General features: G+C 61.0%; 1 protein-coding gene across 23 annotated transcripts in view; it reads right to left on the reverse strand.

Annotated features, from left to right (window-relative positions):
- ABLIM2 (actin binding LIM protein family member 2) overlaps positions 1-24,370 on the reverse strand; it is a 141,329-nt gene that overhangs the window by 23,080 nt on the left and 93,879 nt on the right. For 5 of the 23 annotated variants that reach the window (XR_005794540.1, XM_040488695.1, XM_040488703.1 and 2 more), the window contains 6 exons: positions 23,477-23,575; positions 16,997-17,098; positions 16,506-16,559; positions 11,381-11,500; positions 10,288-10,340; positions 9,431-9,572 (listed from right to left, as the gene is read on the reverse strand). Coding sequence is in view for 22 of the 23 variants with exons in the window: in XM_040488695.1 (XP_040344629.1) it covers positions 9,431-9,572; positions 10,288-10,340; positions 11,381-11,500; positions 16,506-16,559; positions 16,997-17,098; positions 23,477-23,575 (570 nt within the window). In the remaining variant the exon portion in view is untranslated. Of the gene's footprint in view, positions 1-9,297; positions 9,573-10,287; positions 10,341-11,380; positions 11,501-16,505; positions 16,560-16,996; positions 17,099-23,476; positions 23,576-24,370 lie in introns of those variants that run through there. The other 18 variants (XM_040488800.1, XM_040488749.1, XM_040488777.1 and 15 more) reach the window with 10 other exon arrangements.

Below are 24,370 nucleotides of genomic sequence, written 5' to 3' on the forward strand. Positions count from 1 at the left end.
ACGGCTGTTACAATGTCCCCTGTTCAGACCGCCATGTGCCAGCCTCTGTATTTTACTGCTTCTCGTGCAGAGACCCTACTCCCCAGAGGCCACCCTGTTCTCCTTTTTAGTGACACTTGTCCCAGCTATTTCTTCCACCTACCTTGAGCGTCCATATCCGATTAACGTTAGAAATTTTGCTTCACCGGGATTCAAACAGGATTTCAGAAACTCACGAAAAGAAGAGCCAATCCCGTTTGCCCCATTTTTTGCCTGTTCCGATGGGCTTTCTGTTCAGAAGCTCCAACCTTCTCTTAGCATTTCCTGTCGGCCTGGACCACTTCCGCCCACAATTCTTGAAAGAACGTCTGCTGGTGAAAACTTCTTACTTTTCCTTCGAGAATTTCTGCATTTCCCATTCATTCCCGGAGGATGTGCTCCCCCAATATGGAATTCACGCGGACGAGCAACTTGCTTTCGGCCCCTGTGGTTTCTGATGAGAAATGCTTGCCTCCAGACCGGCGTTTCCCTACAGGGAGTCTGTCTTCTGTCTCGGCTGCTTTCAGGATTTTCAACCCTCTGTCTTTAGATTTTAGAAGTTCAATTGTGATGGGTTCTGGAGTGAATTACCTTGGACTCATCCCGCTTGGGGTCCACGCAGTTTCTGGAACCGGTAGGTTTATGTGTTTTGCCACATCTGGTAAGTGTTCGGCCACATCCTTGAGCACTTTTTCAAACCCGCTGTCTTCTCTCTTTCTGGGACTCCAATGCTACAAATATTGCCCCGTAGGTCTCCGAGGCCCCGTTCGTTTATTTCCTGCTGTTTTCTCTCTGTTGTGCCGACCGGGTCCCTTCTGCTGTTCCCTCTAAGGGACCACTAGCTTTCCTCTGTCATGTTCTGCTGCTGTGTTATTAAATCTACGTGATGATTTTTAAATTTTGATTATTTTCTTTTTCATTCCTATCGTTTCCGTTTGGCTCTTTTTTTACATTTTTGGTTGTTTCCAGAGTATGTGTACTTGCTTGTTGAAGTGTTCTTCTGATTGCTGGCACTCAAGGTCCTTGTCCGGGAACCCCAACATCCAGTTCGCTTTTCAAATATTTATGTGTGTGTGTGAGTGAGAGAGAGAAAGAGAGCGAGCGAGCAGGAAGGTGCAGAGAGAGGGGGACAGAGGATCGAAAGCAGGCTCCGTGCTGACAGCAGAAAGCCCAACACGGGGCTCAACCTTGTGAACCGTGAGGTCATGACGTGAGCCGAAGTCGGAGGATCGATGGACTGAGCCACCAGGCGCCCCAACATCCAGTCCTTCTCCATGTCGTGTTTGTTGCTTGTTTTTACCCAAATTGTTATCTTCATGGCTCTTGGAGTAGCCCTCTATCGTCTCCCAGGCATCTGAGACTTTGCGTCAGAGGACGAGGACGCCGGGTCCCAGGAAAACCTCCCACGGAGGCCGCTGCCACCTGGTTGGGTTTGGCAGATGGGGTTTGTGGTGGATGCGGCTTCGAGGACAAGCCAGTTTTCAGAACATTTGTCAAGGGCCCTTGCGACCGGCCGAGTCCAGCCGGTGCCTGTCGGCACTGCCTGCGGGGGCGAGATGCGCTTCCCTGGTGGCTCCGTGCCCCGAGGTGGGGGTGAGAGATGCCAGCCGTGGTGGAGAGGGCCTCCCAGGCCCACCCTCCAGGCTGCCAGGAGCCAGCGGGCCTCCCGCTTCACATCTGCTGGTGTGGCCAGGGGAGCGAGACGTCTACCTGGCCCCTGGTGCCACCGCATGGGAGGTGGGAGACGTGGGTCCCGTGTTTTCCCTCGAGTCCTGGGGTCCAGCCCACCTCCTCTTTCCACCCTTGAGAGTTCTGTGATCTGTCTGCTGTATTGTTTCGGGGGGTGGGGTTTGGCTATACGTAGTGGGGACCAGCAGGGATAGTAGGGGAGGGTCCACTCTCTCCCCGCCCAGGCTGCCATGTAGACCCATCAAACTTGGTCTCTCTGGGGCTGGGACCAGCCATCAGTGGATTTTAGAGGTCCCAGGGACCCCATGTGCAGCTAGGGTTGAGAGCCACCAGTTTAAAAAGTCCCCACACACATTCAGAGACTTTACCTGACCCTCATACGCCTTCCCATTACACATGGCCTCCCTTTACGGGTGAGGAAGCGGGAGCCTAGTGAGAACAAATGACCCCTAAAGGTCAAGGTCTGCTCGCAGCGAGGGCACGGCAAGAGCCCGGGACTTCCGGCTTCACGATCCAGTGATCCCTTCCGCTCCAGCAGCTCTGCCTGGTGTGGGTTTTGCGGGGGGGGGGGGGGGGCACGACTTTCAGGCACCTGCGTGTCAGATGACACTGGGTGGCCAGAAGTGTGCCCGCTGTGTGTACTTGAGAGAAGGCAGGTCTACTGCCCCTGGGACGAGGCGGCAGCTGGGTCGTCGTCAGTCTCATCAGCTCTGCAGGTGCTGGACACCCACCCGTCCCCGAGTCCTCGCCAAACGGGCTCCCCTGCCACCTCCTCTCAGAAGCCCACTGGTGTCAGCCTTGCCCCTGGCGTCCTGCAGGACGGCTCTCAGGGCCCTGGTCTCCTCGGGTCTGGGCCTCTTCTGGGCTGGCTTCCGACCGGTTGGAGTATCCTCAAGGGGAGGATCTCGGGGGCAGGCGGCTGGTCCCGATGCAGCTGGAGAGCAGCCGAGGCCATCACAGCCTCCAGGCATTCTCGGTGCTTCCCTGGGCAGACCTTTGTCAGCTCTACCAGAACCACAACGGGTTTTCCACTGACGCGTGGCTCCGCGACTTTGCGGCCGTGTGGCCCTGCACAGGTTTGGGTCCTGCACCGGCTGGAACTGCCTTCCACCCCGATTGACCGTGAACAGGAGGCCCGAAGATGGTCCAAGCTCCAGGCTTCAGAAGCCGGCGAGAGGGGGCCGCGGAAGGCTCACCACGACCCGGGCCGCGGACTTGACCGCGCTCTGCCGAGACATCCCCCAAGGCTCAGGTCGCGGGATGCCGGGTGCCCACACGTCAGCCCCCAAAGCCCAGGTGCTTCCTCCCAGGCCGACCGGATCATCCCCATTGACGAGGCCATTTTCAAAGCAGACAAGCTTGCTTTTGTGCCAAAGTCACAAGGCAAGTGACGAGCTGGGATTCACGTCCGAGTGGACCAGCACCGGATCTAGCACTCCCTGCCGGCCCGTCCTGTGACCTCGTGGACACCGTTGCTGCCTGTATCAGCGGCAGCCACTGTCCTGTCCCCTCCCCCCCCACCAGAAGCAATGCTGTGTCCCACGAAGAGAGGAGGGGGCTGGTCCCCGAAGGCCCAGCGCACAGCACTGCCGAGCACTGAGAAGCGAGCGCTCCCCAGGCGCTAACCGTCCCTGTCCCCGGGGGAGAAAGGACACAGCCGGTCATTGATCAAGTGCTCCCGGCCTGGGATGGGGGAGGGGAGCCAGCTTCCAGCTGGGTGGGAGTGTCTCAAGACCCCAAGGCAGATTCGGAGGGGAGCAAAGGAAGCCCTGAGAGGTGTGACCTGAGACATCGGCTCCTTTCCAGGAACACGGCACTGCCTTCGGCTTATGCCCCTGCCCACCACTCAGACGCCGCACCCCGCCCGGTCCCCGAGGGCAGGCCTGCTGGGAAGCGGTTACACAGGGGATCTGGCTAAAAGCAAAGAGTCCCCGGCCAACCCCCATCAAAGGGCGGTGGGCTTTGCCCGGGGGTGCCCCACTCTCGCGGCTGGGGTGGTCTCTAGCGATGAGGGGCCAACAGGGTTTTCTGGGTCAGGGTCCCCTCCGTGACGTCTGGCGGGTCCACTGCTCTTTCTAGGGACTGGACGGGAGCCGAGAAAGAGAGCGATCTGTCCATGCAGCTGGAGGCCACGGTCTTGCAGAAAGACGCGGCTGGCCACGCCCTCCCCAGCAGCCTCCACGCCAGCGGACCTAACCACCTGCTGATCAGGTGGCCGCCCCCCCCCCCCCGCCCCTGGCTTCCGTGGCCCACTCCCCTAGCCGTGGCTGTCTTCATCCCTAGTGGCTCATCTGGGTCTCCTTGCGCCCCAACACGGCGCCTTGCCCGCCCGCCCACTCTTTCTGTCCCCTTTCCTCCAGGATTCAGCAGAGACGAAAAACAGAAGGACCCAGAGGGAGCTGGGAGTAAACCCAGAGGACCACACCTTATTTGGGCCTCAGACCCTTTGGAGAACGTGCTGCGATCTCAGGAACACGGGTCTATCGGGCACCCGTCCGCGGAAAGTCCTGGGCCTCAGGCTACCCACTCGCCTCCGGGCGCTGAGGACCCTCGGGGACTCTGCTGGGAGCTCACACGTCTCCTGAGCCCCCAGCCCGTCCGCCCGCCTCCAGCTGGGCCTGGATGTTCAGGCTTCCGGCTCGATGGGCTTCTCCCAGAACCACCTGGTTCTTTCCCTATCTCTGAAGAAAGGCACCTCCGTCTACCCCACGTCACTCCTGATTCTGTCCCCCCGGCCACACGAGCCTTACCTGCTCACACAGGGTCCTGCCATTCAGACCACTCAAGGGGCTCCCCGCTGCTTCCGTGGACACCCCAATCCCTCGTTTCCTGGCCTGGCAGCCTCCATTCTACCCTCTGTGACGTTGCCCGTCCGTCCTGGTTTTCCATACGTAGAACGGACTGCCTCGTCCCCCTGCCCGCACCCCTGCACCGCTGGCCCGTTCCTCAGCAGACAGAGAAGCTTCCTGGCACCACGACAGACCAGCTCGGTCCCGGCCGGTCCCTCCCCTGCCACTCCACTGGCCTCCTGTTTCCCAAATGGCCACCCCGCTTCTCACCTTAGCTCGTTTCTACATGCCGCGTGTGCTGCTTAGAACACCCCCCGGGGACACCCCCCTAGCACCCCCCAGGACCCTCTCCCCTAAGACACCCCCACGACACCCCCCCCCCGGGAACCCCCCCCCCAAGAAGCCCTCCCCATAGGACACCCTGTCCCCGGACACTCTCCCCCAGGAACACACCCCCCAGGACACCTTCCCCAAAGGAACCCTCTGCTAGGAACGCACACCCACAGGACACCCTCCCAGTAACTGTCCCCCAACCTGGAAGATGGCAATGGCCTCATATGGTCTTTCTTGTCCCCACTCAGGCCCGACGAGGTCAGGGCTCTGCCGGGAACCCTCCAGGACCACAGCTCCATTTGGACGCCAGGCTGGAATCGTCCCCGGGTGACCGAGGCCCCCATGACCCCGCGCATCGCAGCCCTCACCCCTACCACACGGGCCCCCTTGCCACCCACAAGCCTGCCAGGCTTCCTCTAAGTGTCCACTTGGTTCGAGCCTATACCCCTTCGAGTCTCGCTCAGATATGGTCTCCCTTCCCCGGCCGCCGTATTGAAGACTGTCCCCAGCACCTCCTGGCCTCCTTACCTGCACGGCATTGATGGAACTTAGTTTCTAACTCTGCTCCTGAGCCCCCACCCCACGAGCAGCTGGGCTCCTCGGGCCAGAGCGTCATCTCTTCGGGCCTCTGCTCTACCCCCAGCACCTACGGCGGGGCCTGAATACGGAAGGTGCTCGGGAAGGTATCTGCCGAAGGTCAGGAGGGTGGCGCCCTCCCCCTGGGCCTCGTCTGGCCCGTCGTGAGGGAGGAAACAGCCCTGACATTGTTCTTCAGTCCTGAGGTTTGTGGAGCCACCCCCGGGGGCCGCGGGGCCCACGTGAACCAGATGCTGTCATGAGACCGGCCGACGGTGAATCGGGGTCTCTTTCTTTCAGTCGTGGACTGGGACACGTGGGAGCAATTGTTGCCATCCTGCAACTCCAGAGGAGTGACAGGGGACGGGAGAAAGGCCATCTCTGACCAAACCTCAGGCCGGTAGCAAGCTGCCGCAGAGCCCTGCCTCCTAACCCCCGCGCCCATGGGCGCTGGGAGGGACCCAGGGAGGCGACCGCGGCCAGGCCCCACACCAGGACCCCGGGCGAAGACCAGCGCGTCCCATCAAACACGGGACTCCACAGGGAGGGACACACAGAAGGGGACGCAAAAGCCAAAGCCACAGGGACCACCATCTGTGCTGCCTCAGTTTCCAAAGCAGAGCTTCCCCCCCGCCCCCCTGGCCCCTTCTCCATCCCTCACGTGTGCTGGGGCCTGAGGAAGGACCTGTTCCTTCAGAAGCACTGGGGTCTTTCTAGGGGTCCCTGAGTCCTCCAGGTGGGGTCTCCAGCCGGCTGGGGCTTTGTTTTATGCCGACACCTCCCTGACCACGCAGAGGGCGTTGTGGGGGACCTCAAAGGAGAAGGCAGAACCTCAGGGGCTCGGAACATGGGACCCAGGGCAGGCAGCAGGCCCGTCCGCAGGGTCCAGGCTGCGGAAGGGGGCTCACGTCGCCTCGTGTTCTTCTGGGGGCTCAAGACCCTCTGCTTCTAACAAGCGCTCCGTGCCACCCTTCCCCGTGCCAAAGTCAGCTTCACTGGTGCCACAACGTACCAAACACACGGTCCAGATAGGACCCTGGGTGTAGGACAAAGGAAAATAAAAGGAGTCTCTCGTATTTCAACGAGACCCTCTTCAGAAGGGGTGACGGTGCGAGCGGAGAGCCGCTGCCACAAAGGAGGGGGGGTCCGCGCTGCTCTGTCACTGCGCCTCAGTCATCTGCTTCCCTGCGCCACACTCCCCTCCGCCTGTCCGCTGCCTAGCACCATGTCCAGCACATGGTAGGTGCTCAACAAATGTTTGGTGGAGGGATGGATGAAGCACTGAATGATGAGCTCAGCCCCACGTGAGATGTGCCGATGGTGTCATGGGTGGCATGAGCCGTGCCCCCTCCCCGTCAGCCCTCGGAGGCCCCCGGTGGGTGGCGGCGGGATGCACGGGTGCTCGCTCCCGCCGGCGACTCCGCCTCTCTCGCGCCCTGTATGCTTCTCCGGGGCGGGGGCCGCTCTCGTCTTCTCGGTGCCCCCCCTTCGCGCCCCACACAGCGTCTGGCACAGAGTGGGTGCTCAATAAATACCCGTTGAATTTAATGCATCTCAATTCAACAAACATTTATTGAGCGCCCACTGTGTTGAGTGTCACAATCCTACCTTCCTTGGGCGCGCTACAGATGGGTGTCCCAGGGACGCGGCTGGGCATGCCTTGCCGTGTGCGACTGCTTCGTTCAAGAACAATCATTTCCCAATGGGACCGGTGTCGATGCACTCACGTTGGGAGCTGCTCGGGGATAGTCCAAGGAGCCCCGGGCAAAGAGGGGACCTGGCCCTCGGATTCTGGGTGCCGCCCACCCCGCCCGAATTTCTCAATCGGCTGGCAGCTGGCAAGGCACGCTCGATGTGGGCATGGCCAGCAGCCCGGGTCCATGCACATCGGTAAACAAGGCAGTGTCTTCAGGACACGTGTGATAGCACAGTGGGCTTCCTGCTCAGAGGAGCCGACATCGGGACACCGTAGAAAGTGAAGGAATGACAGAACCATGGTGATTGCCAGAAGCAAGCATCGGTAAAGGGAAGGCCACACACACACACACACACGTTGTATGCACTTTGGAGGAACCTCCCCAGTTAGATGGTGGATTCTGGCACAGGCCAGGTGATTCCTTAAGGCCAGGTGTGCCCGGATGAGAAGCACCAGCACTCCCCTCCCCCAATGTGTGGTCGCCTGCCTGTGCCCCAGTGATGGGGCGGCAACAGTGGGGGCGGGGCCGAAACAAGACCTTGCAGGTGTGTGATTGGCCGATGAAATCAGCGCACACAGCCTCGGGCCTAGCCGGGGGTCCTCCACCTCTGGGACACCCGGGGCACCTGGTGGCAGCAGGTGCAGGCGGGCTCACACCGCTCCCGGGGCACACGGCAGGCGGCGGCACGAGGAGGTCCCCACCGGCAGCCCGTCTCCCGCCTCGGCTTCTCCCCGCGTGGTGCCCCTCCTCCCGCGGGTGGCCTGCGAGCCTAAGTGGGGATCCCTGGGTCAGCGGGAGGCGAGGGGCCGAGCCCCGCCCAGCAAGCAGAGGGCGGAAGGCTGGAAAGGGCCACCCTGACGTCCCCAGACACTGGCTTCCTGAGAGCCCCTGGGCCTCGCCGGGAACGCCACGACACCCGGGCACAGGAGGGCGGCCGGAGGCACCGCCTTCCAAAACAGCTGCCGTGAGAAACAAGGGAACACAAAGCAGCAACGGCCCGGGGCCCGGGTGTCAGTCCTGAGCCACCCAGGGCGCCGGGTGCCTGGAGGAGAGACGGGCTGGGGGACGGACTGCGGCTGCCCGGTCGGTGGGTCGTGCTGGGACAGGTCCCGGGCCTGCATCCCACCTGCGGGCGGTACGGGCAGCCGGGAGGGGTGCCCCCGTGGTGGACGGGTCACTCTGGGGGACTGCTTTGGTGTGGCCTTCCCGCGGTGACATCCACCCTTTGCGCCGGCCCAGACATCCCCACATTTAGAAGGCTGCACCCCAGGCAGGGCCGGAGGCGCAAGGCGGGGCTGGGGTGGGCTCACAGATGTCTGCTTACGAAACTCATCCACGAAACGGTGCGTCTTTGCTGTGCTTGGGGCTCTTTTTCAACCATCAGCGATGCCCGGCCTTCTTCACCCCTCCCCTGCCCGCGAAGGCTTTCATTTGTCAGCCCCGTTACGGCTCAGTCATGGAGGTGAGGATGACAATGACAGTCTGTTCGCTGAGCACCTACTATGGGCCAGGCAGAGCGCTGGCTGTGCGTGCGTGTCCCCTCCTCTGGTCTCTACCCGCCCGGCCAGGCAGGTGGAAGGACAGAGGCCCCGCGACGAAGGAGCGGCCCAGCCGGCATCCGCTGAGCTCTCTGCCTTCTCACGCCCGTCCCCATCCTTCACTTTCGCGCTCCGCCTCACGCTCACCCACCGGGCACCACCCACGGCCCCTCTGGGGCCCGAAGACCACGTCCAGACCTCCCGGGGGCATCCCCCTGTAGCTGGCCGTGGTTTCCCCGGGAACTCACAGCCTCTAGAATACCGTGTGGAGCCTCGCCCTACATCTGAAAACCACTCCTAATCCAGCCCTCACGGCTCCCAGAGCCAGACAGTCGTCATCTGTGCTCCCTGGGGACGGGAAGCCCCCAGTCCCCGGATCTCTGCTCAGGACCAGCACCGGGTGGCAGTGCCCTGTCATCGACTCCCAGTCTGGACTCCCCTGCCTGGACCATGCTTACGTCTGCTCTGGGAAACAGGCCCTCAGCTTCCAGCCTGGCGGAAGCCTTCTTTGCCAAAGAGCCCGGGAGCCCCATTTGGCTTTCTGGGCTCTGGCCAGCTCCGGAATGTTCCAGGAGACAAGCCAGCATGCCCGCTGGCAGCTCGCCAGCTAACGATGTCCGAGGGAAACTCAAACAGAAAAGGGTCCTCACTCCTACCTGGTTTGCTCTTATGTATTTTTTTTAATGAGCAAGGCTTGGATCTGGGGGGACGGGTTCCAGGCTGTGGGGCCCCTTTGCTGCGAGGCCTTTCAAGCCACACGTACAGCTCTTTGCTCAAAAGAACCACTCACGTGAGTAAAAGTTGTCCCCTTGCATTGTTTGGAGAGGGTCTCTATCGGTCCCGCTACTGAGGGACAAAGACTGGCTGTCTAGGTCTGGAGAATTAGTCCTAGTGTCTGCGTCCCCCTTGAGAATCAGCCAGCTGGTCTTCTGCTGAGAGAAAAAACAAGTCACGTGAATTTCCAGGTCATCGGCTATGGCACTGCCCCATTTTACAGATGAGAAAATGGGTTCGAGGAGGTCAGGGCTTCTCACGGCGGTGCATGGGGGGCGGGGAGCCGGGTGTGGGCTCTCTCCACACACGCCTCCCTCCCTTGACGACAAGGGCCCTGGCTCTCCAGCCGGGGGCGGCTGGGGAAACTCAGCCCGGGGGGCCAAACCCTGCCCGCAGCCCGCTTTCGTAGTTGACACGTTGCGGGATGTGGCCGTGCCCGTGACTCCACGCTCCACCCCTGGCTGTTTTCACAGCAAAAGAGCCGCACCAGAGACGGCACGGCCCCCAAGCCCTAAATATTTACCCTCGGACCCTTTACGGAGCACTCCGCCAAGCCCGATCTCGAGCAATCACCCCAGATGCCCCCAGAACACACGCTGACGTATTTTCCTTTATTTTCGGACATCTGCTCAGTTATAGAACCAGGAAAGTGACACGGGCACCTAAGGGGGACTTTGGCTAGTCCTGCGTGTGAGGAGGAGGCTGGGGGCGGGGGGCACCTCGTAAACCTGGCCCCTGGGGCGTACAGCCTCGCGGGACCCAACCAGGAGCAGAATGTCAGCGAGGGGACCTGAGGTTTCCGCTGGAGAATCCCCACGAAACCAGGCTCCCTCCGGGCAGGGTGGCCTTAAACCAGACCTGCCCCCGTATTACCTTCCTGTTATCCTGCTCGAAACTGCCGTCTTCTCCGTCTGGTCGCCTCGCGGCTGGAAGGGAAGAGGCGGCTTGTCAGGGCAATGAATCAACTAGGCCGCGCCTCCCCGCCACAGCATTCCCGCTCCACAGTGTGCTCAGAGACAGAGGGTGATCAAGCCAAGGTCAACACTACGAGTGCCTTTTCAGGGCTGGGGGACAGGACACGCTGGAGAAGGCTCCCGCGGGGACACCGTGGGCAGCGGCCACGCGCCCTCACGTGTGACGATTCTTAAAACCAAGAGCGGTGTGCACAGTGATGAGCTCTTAAAACTCCAGCCAATCCCCCGCCCTCCACACACAACAGAGAGATCGAGCCGTGTTTTCCGATGCGGCCGCTTGGCCTTTGGAAGAACACATTCTCTGCTTTCTCAGGTTAACATAAAGTAAGAGGAGGTTTTGGCCAACCAGCGCCTACTGTGTCCGACTCAGCCAGTAAGGCACTACCGCTCATGCCCATGCAACCCCTTTCACAGATCGGGAGACTGAGGCTCAGAGACATGATGTCCTTGCTCAAGACCATGGATGGGGGGGGGGTGGCAGAGGCTGACATTTGAACCCAGATAGTCTGTCTCCAAAGTCCTCCCTCTGTCTGCCCCCCTCGCTTCCTGCCGCCCGCAGAGCACACAACAGTCAGTGAGTTCTGCCCCTGGAGAAGGTCCTCGAAGAGCAGGAAAGGAGGTACGACACACAGCCAGAGGCGACCTCAGCGAACTCGAGCAAGCGAAAGTCCACTTCGCAGTAGTGTGCCTACCAAGAGAGCTATTTGGAGCTGAGGAGGAAGGAGTCTGTATTCTCCACTGGGCTTTTTTTTTTTTTTTTCTCGGTGGGGGTGGGGGTTGTCACCCAGCTGGGCTGACATCACCTCCAAGGACGTCTGATCAAGCAAATCGTACAAGGGCATCCCGACAGTTCTCAGGATCTGACTCGGGACTTCCCATACAAGAACACGGACCCCCATGCACGGACGATGAAAGGAGAACCCCAGGGTCCTTCCCCACCCTCCACGGGGACCAAGGCCACGGGAAGGACATGCCAGGGGTGGGCTTCTTACCTGCAGCCCGCAGAGGGCTTGGACCTTCTAGCCTTTTGGAGCACCCTGCCTTGTGCACCACCAAGGACAAGACTGACATCAGGCCCGAGAGCTTGGAAATTGGGGATTGGGCTACAGGACCTTGACAAGATAAGGTCACAGTTGAAGAGCGTTCTGGATACGCTGACATCTCATTACTCCTGACGGCCACCTGTTTCTCCTTCTTCCAGGAGAGACAGTGATTTTCCAGCATGAAAATGAAAACCCTGCTCTCTCCACTCCTGGAGGCCAATTTACAGCCAGCTTGCGTGACAAGCACCGTGACGGGCAGAGAGCAGGGGGCAGGGAACCGAGGCGGACGCATGCCCACCAGCCAGGGCTCTCCCGTTGCCCAGACAACGGCCTTCGCTGGGTAGCAGAGCCCCGAGGGTCTGGCCGTACATCAGCCAAGACTCCTGGCAGCCAGCGGCCCAGCAAGCCCTGGGGACAATCAGGCTAGTGGCTACTTGGAGCCCTGGGAGCACAGCCATCACCCAGCCCAGAGAAGGCCTCCAGGGCTGGGTTCACGGGTGAGTCAGTGAGCGCACCCCTCACGAGCCCTCGGGGGCCCCCAAATTACCCCACAGTGGGGGTAATTTGCAAGTGTAAAAAAAAAAAAGCCAAGGGGCTCTTTGGGACGTGAAATCCTAGCCCTTGGAGTTCAGGCCACAGGGACCAGAGGCCATCTTGGGTCTGAGGAGGTCACACAGCCGTAGGTGACAGGGTGGGCCACACACGTCCGGGGGCTTTCCAAAGGCTAAGTGTGCCAGCCGGAGACACACACGACAGAATCTAAGATGCGGAAGCAGGAGGAGGAAAATACAGGAACCCAGAATTTTGTATTGTTTGTGGCCTGCTTCCTTAACAACCCCAAGCCTCAGTTTCCTGATCTGTAAAGTGGGCAAGTGACGCCCACCCTCAAGTTGCAAGGATCTGTGAGATAACGTATGTGGATGCGGTAACACGCTGGGAGAGGTCCGGAAAAAGCAGGAGAAGACAAGAGGCCAGCTTTGAGGCCGACTGGCAGTAGGGTGTCTCACAGTGTGGGCAGAAGACGGCCAGGAAATCGGGTTGTGTCTGTCCTAAGACACCAGGCAGTTCCCTCCGAGCCTGGGATGCGTCTGCCGTGAGGAGCCCTCCTGGGACAGCCCCGGGGACCCTCCGTCGGAGGCATCCCCAGGAGGGTGGCAGGCTTCCGAGTTTCTTTCTGGACCCACAGCCCACCTGCCTTCTCTTTCCTCTCATCCCAAGACACGTTCCCCAAACCCCCAAGACGAGACTCAACCTCACCACAAAGGAATCCCAGAGACACACGAGAAGCGATCGCTTCCCGTTTCAGACCAGGGACCAGAGGAACAGCGTGCATGTCCCACGGGGCCACGTCTGCTGTCTGGCCCGGGCGGGAGGATGGAGCGAGCACCCTTCCTTCGCCAGCGGGGCGGCTGCAGGTGCAGGGCTCCTGGGCAGGGACTTCGACTCCCACGGCCGCCGGCCGAGAGCTCTGTTGGCTTACAAATGAGACAGCGTTTGGGGAAATGCAAGTCCTACGCCTGCGTCTGGACACTCGGCTTCCTGGGGGGGGGGGGGGGCGGGGAACGTGTTCTGTTTTCCTCTGTAATTCATTTGGAGCAGTCTGAAACCTAGCACAGCTTTGCCCCATCCGGGGCATCCACCGCAGGAAAGCTCCGCTCTGCGCCTCGCATCAAAGCTCGATGGCAGAGCAGCCTGGAGCCCACTCTCAGGCGGGGACGGGGAGCGGCCGAGGCCGGAGCCGTGCCTGCCTCACCAAGGTCACCGGGCTCCCCAGCACAGCGCCCTGGTCCTGCCTGCACTCAGCGTCCCACGGCTGGCCCTGCTCCACGTCTGTCCCTGACTGTGCAGGAAAGGGCTTTTCTCGTCCTGGCCTGGCCTGTCCCCCCACTGTTTCCTATTTTCCATTCACTCCCTTTTGCTTCCTTTCTTCTGTCTTACTATTTTTTTTTTAAAGCCGTTAAATCACAACCAAGCAGAGCTGGAACGGATACCGTCGGGCCCTAAATGCTGTACGAGAGCAGAAAGGTCGGGGGCTGGAGGTCGGGGGTCAGGCAGACCTGGGGGTGAGCCCCAGCTGGGCCACAGAGTGGCCACTTCTCGTCCCCAGGCTCAGTGCCCCCCTCAGAGTGGCCAACAGGAGAAGCGCTGACACCATGGAGTGTCTGTGCAGAGCAGGGATACATTCACGGCGGCCGATGGGGCGCTAACCGCCCTCGTCCTCAGCCGGCAGGCCGGAGGCTCGCTTCCCCCCAAACAGGAATGGGACGCGAACCCTGGAAAAGCGGGATGCTAATTAAAAGCAACCACGACAAAAACCTTTTATGGGTTGGAAACAGGGAATTGGAAAGTAAATGCATTGATTAAAAACTGATTTTTAGGGGCGCCTGGGTGGCTCAGTCGGTTAAGCGTGCGACTCTTGGTTTCAGCTCAGGTCATGATGTCGCGGTTTCGTGAGTTCAAGCCCCGCATCGGGTTCTGTGCTGGCGGTGCGGAGCCTGCTTGGGATCCTCTCTCTCTCCCTGTCTCCCTGCCCCTCCCCCACTCACGCTGTCTCTCTCTCTCTCTCAACATAAATAAACTCAAACAAAACATTTAAAAAAACTATGATTTTTAAACTGGTTGGATGTATCATCTTAAAGTAGTTAAATGCATATGTTATCTTAAAGTAGTTAAATGGTCCAGTGACTTAACATCATCACCCAGAGGGTCCCAAGACAGGTGGAGAGTCAAAGACTGGCTTCTTAAACCTGAACTACACTCCTCTCTCCTGCGAGATGATGGGTGGTCACTTTGCTCAACATAGTGGGGGGGGGGGGGGCACACACACGCACTCACACACACTCACAACATACACACGCGCTCACACACACATACTTCCGACAGGATGTGCTCACTTGGATGGGGGAAATCTTGTAATCCAAACATCTCAAATATGTTCAAAACCAAATGCATCCGAACACAGCCATCATTTTACGAGCGCTACGGAAGGAAGCCTGGTCAAGGACAGTGCACGCCCATGCTGACCCCTCCATTCACAGCCCATGTCCATGCACAAAGGGAGAGACTTCATTCGTGTTTATCCCTGGAATGTGGCCAATGCCCAGCGGACAGCAGGTCGTCCACAGAGCTTCCTTGGTAAAAGACTCGACATGCCAGATGCCCGAAATCAATGGGCTTCAGCCATGGCTCGGGGCTCCGTTATATTGGAATTCACTCGCTTTTGGGTAGGAGGGGCCTTCGATTCTAGTTTAAAAACAACAGCACCAGGATTATCGCTGGTAACGGTAAAAATCAAATGTCTCCCTTGGGCGATCTAATCAAAGGACTTAATGTCGGAAGTCCTGTGGCTCCGAACTGGCTTTCAGATGTCGTTGAGCTGGTTCATTATCTGATTTACGGCCTCTTCCACTTTCTAAGGAGCCGGTCCCTCCTCTACCACGTGCGTTAATTACATGTTTGAGGTTAATAAAAGGCCAAGGCTGTGAATCCCACTTGTGGGCCAAGAACAGAACACGCCGCTGTCCACGCAGGCTCGAACACGGGTGCCGTGATGTGAAGACGGCACTTAACGCGACGGCTCCTTCCTTCAGCTGGGCCTCGGGGCTCCCCACCGGTAACAAGAGGGGGCTGCTCTGGACAATCTCTAAGAGCCCTGGCGTCTAAGTAGCCCACCCCTCTCTGATCCCTCTGGGAGATCTGTGCTCCAAGCTTCCCCGGCTGAGAGGCCACGGTATGAAAGTCACCGCCCTCTCGGCACCCGAGAGTGGAATCCATTTTCTTCCTTCTTGGGAAGAGGAGACACAAGTGCATGTGCAAAGCACAGGGCCTACTGCAATCAAGGAAAAAGTAAGAACCTTGTTGTCTGTACGGTCAGAGCACTGATTTAGCAGTAAGTCACAGAAAGCACACTCTTATAGGATTCCGTCTCACAGTGAGCGATGCAGTGGTCAACATGGGACGTGGCTGTTTTCTCTGGGTGCATCTGGACAAGAACCGTAAATGTGGGAATTCCTCTTCCCATCTCCCCGTCACGTGCACAGCACGTCACAGTTTATAATGCATTTCCACATTCATCATTCCATCTGGTCTCAGAACCGGCCTGTGGAAAGGGCGGGGCGGAGGGTCGGTCCCATTTTGCAGATGAGGAAACAGAGGCTCAGGATGGTGAAGTAACATGCCCAAATCACCCAGAAATTCCATCGAGAAACAGAGGGGAGACCTTGAGCCTTCTGCTTCCTGCTCCGTGGCTCCACATGCTGCCTGTGCACCTGTCCCAGGCGGGCAGACTCCGGTGGAGCGGAGGCGGGCAGTCCCCTCGCTTAGAGAGGGAAACTGGGGGCTGAGGGGACCCCCTCGCTGCTAGACGTCCCCAGACCCTATCTGTTGAGGCAACAATCTCTTTACCTGAAAACTAGCTATTCATTCTACCGTCAGAAATTCCTAACACGCAGGAATAAGTGACTAAATCTGGTTTGTTATGTTTTCCAAAAATCAGGCTGGGTTGGGCTGTGGTCCAAGAAGCCTTTGTCCCCCACCACCTTGGTTAAAGCCAATCTGGCTGCTTCACTCAGAGTGAAACAGTGTTGGGGCGCCTGGGGGGCTCAGTCGGTTGGACGTCCGAGTTCGGCTCAGGTCGTGACCTTGTGGTCTGTGGGTTCGAGCCCCGCGTCGGGCCCTGTGCCGACAGCTCGGAGCCTGGAGCCTGCTTCGGATTCTGTGTCTCCCTCTCTCTCTGTGCCCCTCCCCTGCTTATGCTCCGTCTCCCTCCCGAAATAAATAAACATTAAGTAAATTTTTAAAAAAGCGAAGCAGTTTTCACGGAAACCCGCTCTCGGTTGTGAACACCCACCCCGAGCCCAGCGACGCGTGTCAGCCTCGGCCTCACGACACACAGAGGCGCCCTTACTCAGGGGCACCCTCTGTAGCGATTTGAGAAGAGGCCCCCGGGAGCCTGCTAGCGAACACACGTAACATTCAAGACTGCCCGCGGTGCCTTCCCCATCGCCCATCAGGTCACAGCAAGAGGGTGCGACAGGCATGCAGGGAGCCAGCGACAGAGGAGAGCTGACTGTACCATGCTGTTTGTAGATGGGGGGTTTCCTATAGATGTTATCTTTTACGCCAGTGTCTGGGAAAGAAGAGACAGAGAAGAGCAGGGTGAGCCAGCAGACTGGAGGTTTCCATCCCACGCCAGCCCTCAGGCACCGGATCCTAAGTGGCCAGAAAGGATCTGGTGCCCCACAGGTGACTGATGCCCGGGACCCACACCGCAAGCTAAGCGTCGCCCAGCCCGATGCCGGAACCTACTTCAAGGGGCAGAGGGAGGGAGGCGGCTAAGGTGCACAGCCGGCCGGACAGCGCCTTCCCTCCAGCACATTTCCAGGAGGGCAAAAACGTCTCCCTGGGGCTTGTATGGCTTTGGGAGAAGCTCAAACACAGGCCAGCTACGGGGTGTGCAAACCCGCAGAATTGGGGGCGGGGGGCGGAGAGGCTTGGGAACCACGGCCCTTCCGTGCAAACAGACGCTCTGCGTGGCGAGCCCGACCACGCGTCCTGGGTGCCTACCTGGGACGTGGAAGTGGCGAGGCGCCTGCTGGTAGGTGCAGGGGGGAGGCTTGCTGTCTGAGAGCACCGAGAGGCTGGGGGTGCTCCGGCCACTTTCACTGCCTCCAGACGGAAGAGCAAAGACGGGCAGAAGGGAGGAAGGGGAAGAGAAAGAAGAGTACGTCAAATAGGAACACTTGTTCCCAGCGAGCCCTCTCCCCTGCCTGGTGGGGCCCCCCACCCCCACCCCTCTGCACAGGGAAGGGAGGGTGGCCCCCGCCGACATTTCCAGACCGGGCCCCATGGCTTGTTAATCCAACCTGGGTGGACCCCGTCCAACGGCCCCGTGGCGAAGGAATAGTGGCCTCGAGGGCAGAGGGTTTGCTGGTTGCTAGTTCACGGGGAGGCTGGCCTGGCTCTGGGCTGGCCCCCCACTCTCCTTGGGGTGCACAGCTGGCCCGCTGCTCAGCCACGGCTGATGCCTGCATCCAGCAAACTGCAAAGCCACCAAAACCAAAGCCTCCCTTTCTGAGTATCCTTGTGTAAGAAGATGCCCCTTGCTTGGAAAACCCGCGGATTAATCATCCAGCGCAGGATCACAGAATCTGTCCCTCAAAGCCACGGAGTAAACTTTTACGAGCCGCAGGAGAATAAGAGAAAGCTGGTGTCAGCTGCCATGCTCCCGGATAAAGCTATTTTTGGCAAATCAAATGCAAATTCTCCAATTCTGGCTCCGATTCCTTGTCCCGTGTGGATTTGTAATTTCTGAGTTTTGAACAAGGTTGGATTAACAAGTCACAAGTTTAGGCGGCCACAGTCCCCCCGCCCCCCTGCCCCCGGGGAACCTCCCCGCCCTACAGGTACCTATTTGAGGAATGGCATGATAGACAGAATGCGATGGGCACTGAACACTTTGGATGATGAGGTTTACGGCTCGTTTTAGCAAGACACGCATAAGGCACACCTAGTTTCCTTTCCCGTTAGCCTCACAGTTACCCTGTGCTGCCTCAGATCGCGGCCTGGCGAACGCAAGGGGCTCTCCTGCCTTGGAAGGAGCTCTGGGCGTTGTAGCATCGGGACCCCAAGGTGACGGGGAAGTGAAGCAGCCCTTCCGCGGGGCTGGGAGTGGACTGGCAGGGGGCCGCACGGTGGCTGACAAGGAGGGCGCGGCGGGCGTGGGCTCAGAGCGAGCTGTGGCCCGGGGCAGGTGCACTGGGAACCGGGGAGGGCGTGCGGGCACGCCTGTGTGGGCTGAGACCACAAAACGGGCTGCTGACCGCAGCTTCGAGCATCTTCCCACGCCTGGGCTCCAATTTCACCCGTCGGCAGCGCCGATCGCGTTTCAGGCAGGTGACTGCCCCTGTCGCAGCGTGAACCCCGCCTTCTCCTGAGCCACGCCCCTCCAGTGTGCGGCACGGAGCCTTCCAGAGCTCTTCGCCAATCCGGGCCATTTCTCAGCTCCCGGGGGAAGCCACGCCCCACGCACACAAAGGAAACCGCGGGTTGGTTCTACCAACTGTGGCTGCGACTGGATCCGTCCCCAAGGGCAGAGAAACGTGGCGGAAGCACAGGCTTGAAAAAATCCACTTGCATGAGCTCCAGAGCAGCGGAGGACGGGGCATTTGGGGTGTCATGGCTAAGCTGGGCGTGCTCCGGGCTGGCCCGTAGAATCCGGGGGGCTTCGAACAGCTCGTTTCCTTCTGCCCGGAATTCACTGGCCCTGGTCCACCCAGCTCTTGCCCAGGCGGCCCCAGGCCATCAAACATAGGCTCCTGAGGGCTCCTGTCCCCCCAGTCCCCAAGCCTACAGTGCGGTGCCCTCTTACATCACACGCAAGCCCCCGTGCACATGTGCCGATCTGTCTGGGGAGCGCCCGCAGCGTCCCTCGGGTACTCACAGGGCACAAGACCCAGAGGCAGGTGGGGACACAGAAACAGTGGCCCGTCATGCCCGCCCGCACCTGCCATCCAGGGACGCACTGGTCACCAAACTCTGTCACCTTGTCCCACGTCCCCCAGCCCTCCTTCCCCTCCCCGCCCCCACCAGAACCCCCTTTGTGATCTTCCCCGCTAGTCAAGACCCTTCCTGGGTCAAGGCTCCAGTACCCAGCTTCCCTGGAAGACACAGGCCACTGCTGACCACTCCCTTCTCTGGACTTGCTTTGTCACTTCACGATCGCACCCGCCAACGTCAGCCTCCAGGGCCCAGTGCGGTGCTCTGCCCACGTCGGCCCTGCAGGGCTCCCACCACCTCAGCTCCCATCTGCAGGAGGGCGGGGCCGGGAGGGTCTGGGTGACAGGTGCCAGGGCCCCGGTGAGACCCAGCTCCGGCCCGCTCGCCGAGTCCCTCTAGAGGCTCCCGTCATGCCCCAGGGGCCAGCTTCCCCCGTGGGCCTTCAGGGTAAAAACCCCAAACCACTGATGTCACCACGGATGTGGGAAACCCAGAGGAGAGCCTGGCTGTGCGGTGACTTTGAAAAGGCACAGAAGCCCCTTCTGAGGAGGCTCGTGGCAGGAAGGAGGGCAGAACCTTCCTTTTAAAAGTTAAGCAAGGGATTTATTTTGGAGCCGTTTCAGGGCTGTGCAGAGGCTCCTGTGTGCTCTTGGCCAGTCCCCGCCGGTTCAGGGCCCACGTCACAGCCGTGCATTGCCACTTTGGTACTCTCTGAACGCCACACTTTGTTCGGATTTCCTTACTTCCCCTAATGTCCCCTCCCTGCCCGGGAGCCCACCCGGGACATCACGTGACGCTTTGTCCGCCCGTCTCCCGGCTCCTCGGGGCTGGGACGGTGCCTCAGACTTGCCGTGTTGTGACGATTTCTGCGACGGGTCCCGGCCAGGGGTTGTGTGCGAGGTCCCTCGGCCCGGACTCGTCTGATCGTCTCCCGTGCTTACACGGGGATCGCGGGTCCCCGGGAGGAAGACCGGGGTGGTGGCGTGCCCTCTCCTCGCGTCCCGTCAAGGGCACCCGCCGTCACCGGGATGCTGACCTTGACCCCCCGGTCGCGGCCGGGTTTGCCGGGCTTCCCCACCGCACGGCCCCCTCCCCGCCGTCCCGCGCTGCGCTCTTAGCGGGAGGTCACGGCGCTCGGCGCCCACCTGAGGACTGGGGAGGGGGCCCCCCTCCTCGGGGGTGCTGTCTCCACGTAAATCCCTGGAGGTTCTTCTGCAGGGGAGAGATCTGTCCCTTCTCCCGCCTTTATGTATTCGTGTCAGCGTGGACTCACGGACCCTCATCTCACACCTTGGGTCACAGTCAATACTCTTCATTCAGTCCACTCTTCAGTTGTCCCATCTTTGCCCCCAGTTGGCTCCTCTCGAGGCGGCCAGAGGCAAGGCCAGCCCCCACCCGTGCGCAGGGGAGCGTTAAGGACGAACGCCGAGACGTGGGCGGGTCCTCGCGTGTGCAATGCTCCGCCACAGGCCCCCTGAGCCTCGACCACGACCACCCGGTAAGGTGCATGGCCCAGGGATTGGGGCCAGATGGAGAGGTACCTCTGGGGCGCAGCGAGCGGTGGGAAGAGGACTCTGACCTGAGGCTCTGCACCAGAAGCCCCTTCCCTCCTCTCCCTCCCATGCCTTGTGGGGAGGAGGCTCACTGGGCGATAAGTGGCAGCTGCCCAGTGAAGAGATTCCAGCAGCAACCGCCTCCCACACCTGCCCGCTCCTTAACAGGTGAGAGGTCAGCCTTAAGCCTCACACCGCCCGGAATTCATACTAAAGCGTACCTGACTACCATCAGCACTGCTGCTGTGCGCAAGGTCTTGGTGGAGGGGCAGCCCTAGGCATGGAGACAGGGGTGGGTAGGTGTGACTGGGAGGGGCGTCCAGCAGGGAAAGAGGAGGGAAGCATCTGGCGGGTCAGGGCAGGTGCTGGCCGTGGGGAGGGCATGCCTCCCCTCGGGGAGCCCTCCGGCCACAGCAGCATTCTTAGGGAAATTTCCACCTAGTGGAGTCAGGGATGCTAAGGAGGGATGAGGGGAGGCCAGGAACAGCTTTTCCGGGGACTGTGGGTGGACCCAGGGCCGTGACCAGCTGGAGGAGGGCAGGCCGTGGGCACAGCTGGCCACTGGAACGCCCAAAGGCTGGGAGGCAATAGAGCGCCGGGCTGAACGAGCATCAAGGAGAAGGGCACAGGCTCCCTCGGTGTGGCCTCTGAGTTGGACCCGGGACCTGTGGTGGACACGGCTTGTGAACAGGAGCCTGGCTTGGGTCTGTCCCAAGGAGCTTTGGGATTTCAGGGCCCGGGTCTCTCTGAGCCTCGGTCTCCTCTGGGGTGAGTCCTGGAAAGAGGCTGGGCAAACCCCAGGTCACACACGGCCCTGGAAGTCGGGCGTGGGGCAGAGCCGTGGGGTCAGGGCTCCCCCACGTCTGACCCCGAGAGGAGGGTGGGGAGGCTGTGTCTGACCTCTGACAAAGGGAATTGGTGGCCAGCGCAGCCAGGAGGGAGCCAGGGCAGACACGGGCCTCAAAGGCCCCACACTGGGCGGGTGCCTGTGTCCACCCACCCGGCCACCGCACCGCACGGGGACTGAGCCCCTGCCCGTGGGGGATGCCCTTGGCCCAGCCAGGAAATAGTTTCTGGACCATATTTTGGGGGGCGGGGGGCGGGGTCTGTCTGCACAGTCTTCTCCCACACGGGATGGAGGGAAGGGCCTCGCTGCTCTTGTCCGAGGACAATGGGGCTGCCTCTCCCCGGCCCCCTCTCAACGGGGCCGAGGACGGGGTGCTGCTCCCCCCGACCCCCCAGGAGCAGGCGTGCTGCAGGTCTGAGGCGCCCCCCGGGGTGTCTGCCCTTGGCCAAGGGTCCACGTGGCTCTCCTCACCCTGGCACGGAAAGAACTCGAGGGTGGAGGGTCAGAAAGGAGCAGAGGAGGCTCACAGGGTCTGCTCCCAGCCTTTGGTCTGCGGGCCACGCCTCGACCAGAGCCCCCCCGGGGGAACAGCCCCACCCAAAACGGGGCCACGGCAGGTGGCGGTGGTTGTTGCGGGGGCGGGGAGCCGTGTGCCCAGGGCCTTTGGACGTGTGAGCAAAGGGAGCAGACACGTCTCCCTGGTGACCTAACAAATTCACTCTGGTTTGCAGCGAGTGTTCCGTGTGCCTCTCGGTCATTCGACACTCACGTGCCACGCGGATGCGTGGGGCAAGGCCGTGCTGGCTACTTTCCCACGCCCGGGGTGCACCATTTCCGGCTTTCCCACGCACGGGGGCGGGGCGCACCATTTCCGGCTCTGCTGCTTTTCGAGAGAGTCAGCGCGACCAGCGGAGCCGGCACAGGCGCCGTAAGGACCCGTGGCGGTGGTCAGGGGCTCTCCTCCGAGCCGACTGACAGGGCTCGCACCGACACGACCGGTGACGTACGTGGGGGACGCACAAGTTCCGACGAGCCCCGTCTGAGACCGACACACGGTGGAACGATCCAGCCGAGCTTGGCTCGCCTCCCGGTCCCTTCGGGTCGGACGTCTTCCACCCGGCGCGGTACGGGCTGGGGACTTCGTACATCTCGGGGGCGTCAGCAAGAACATCCTACCTGCTTCCTCTAACGCCTCGAGGGTCTTCCTAGGGTGTCTCCGGCCACTAGGGCCTCTCGACAAAGTGCCGCACCGGGCGGCTTCAGCAACAGACACGTGTTTCTCGCGGTTCTGGAGGCTGCAAGTCCCACGCCAAATTGTGGCGGGGTCTGGTGTGCGGCGAGGGCCCACCTCCCCGCTCGCAGGCGGCCACCCTGGCCTCACGTGGCCTCACGGTCTTTCCTCCGAGCACGTACAGCGAGAGCGAGAGAGACGTCCTGGTGCCTCTTCCGCTTCTCGTAAGGCCACCGATCAGGGCCTCGCCTTAGTGACTTGGGGTAACCCTGACGGCCTCCCGAGGACCCATCTCCAGAGGCGGTCACGCTGCTAGGTGGGGCTCTAACGCACGAGTCGGACGCAATTCAGTTCCCAACGTGCAGGAGAAGAGCTTGGCCATCTCCCTGGTGTGATTTGCGTCCGACGATGCCCCTGCAGGGATGCGAACGGCGGGCCGTCTGCACCCTGGGAGGAGGCGGGACGGACCTCGGAGCCTGTCCGGGCGCATCCTGCCCCCGCCACCCTGAGCCCGAGGCCACGAACGCGTCACGGCCTCCTGTGCTTTGCTCTAGGTAATAGCTGGGAGCGGTCCCTCTGCCCCTCGCAGCTGACGTGGGAAGGAACACGGGCAACGGGTGAGGGCTCTCACAAGGGGCCCCGGGGCCGGGCGCCGGGGGACGGCCTCGCCTCCTGTCCCTTCGGCTCGAGCTCGGCCCTCACCGCTCACTCCTCTCGCCACGAGCTGCCCACGTCCTCCTCCCAGGAACATTTACACACCGACAGAGACGGAGCTGGACTCACGAGACACACAGCAAGGGGCACGGGCGGACACACAGGGCTCGGGGAAGCCATGCGGCGGACACGGGACAGCGAGACACAGACGCGTGGCGGGATGCCCTGCGAGCGCCCACAGCCCGCGGCACTGCGCACCTTACCTCGGAAGTAGGGGATGTAATGATGTCTGAACACGGATGTAGGGCTTGGGTGTTGGGACAGGGACAGGCAGCTACTGGTACCAACACTCACAGTACCAGCTGCGGGCAACAGAGAGCAAGTCAGAGTCCACCCCGTGCTCGCCGGCCGCAAAGCCACAAAATATTCCTAGGCCCCGCTCTGCTAGGAACATTTTGCTTCCTCTCCCGAAGAAAGCGCACCATTTTGAGGCACCTGAGGGGGAGTCGCCGAGGACGCTTTAGCTCGGTCGGCTCCGGGTCCCGCCGGGGGGTGGGGGCCCGCTCTCTAGGGGACAGGGCGGCAGCCCCCGGCGTGGCCGGACGGCCGCCACCGGCCCCCCGAGGCCTGCCTGTCACTCCACCCCGGGCGGGGGGGGGGTGCTCCGTGGGATCAAGGACAGGTGGAGAGCGGCTGGCTAGGCCGGGGCGAGCGCGCACGGGACGGTCGCCCGGCCTCGCCCCACTGAGGCGCGCACGTCTCAGCTCTTGGAGGTGGCCACCCGGCCAGGCACGGCCACACGCCCAGGTGACCCAAAGGACGGTGGTCGGGGGTCAGGAGAGGGGCCCTCGGAGAGGGCGCGTGAGGACGCTGACTGCCCTTCACCCTGCACCCGCCTGCTCACCCGCTCACCCACACACTCACTCACCCACCCACACACTCACTCACTCACCCACCCACACACTCACCCACACACTCACTCACACGTTTACCTAGACACACCCACACTCACCCACTTACATGTTCATCCAGACACACACACCCACCCACACTCACCCACACACTTACTTAGACACACACTCATTCACACACGTTCACACTCACCCACTCACTGACATACCCACATACCCACTCATCCAGACACACCCCCCCCACAT

Source organism: Herpailurus yagouaroundi, unplaced genomic scaffold (assembly GCF_014898765.1).
Source record: "Herpailurus yagouaroundi ecotype Mexico unplaced genomic scaffold, PumYag 28, whole genome shotgun sequence".
Classification (NCBI taxonomy): Eukaryota; Metazoa; Chordata; class Mammalia; order Carnivora; family Felidae; genus Herpailurus; species Herpailurus yagouaroundi.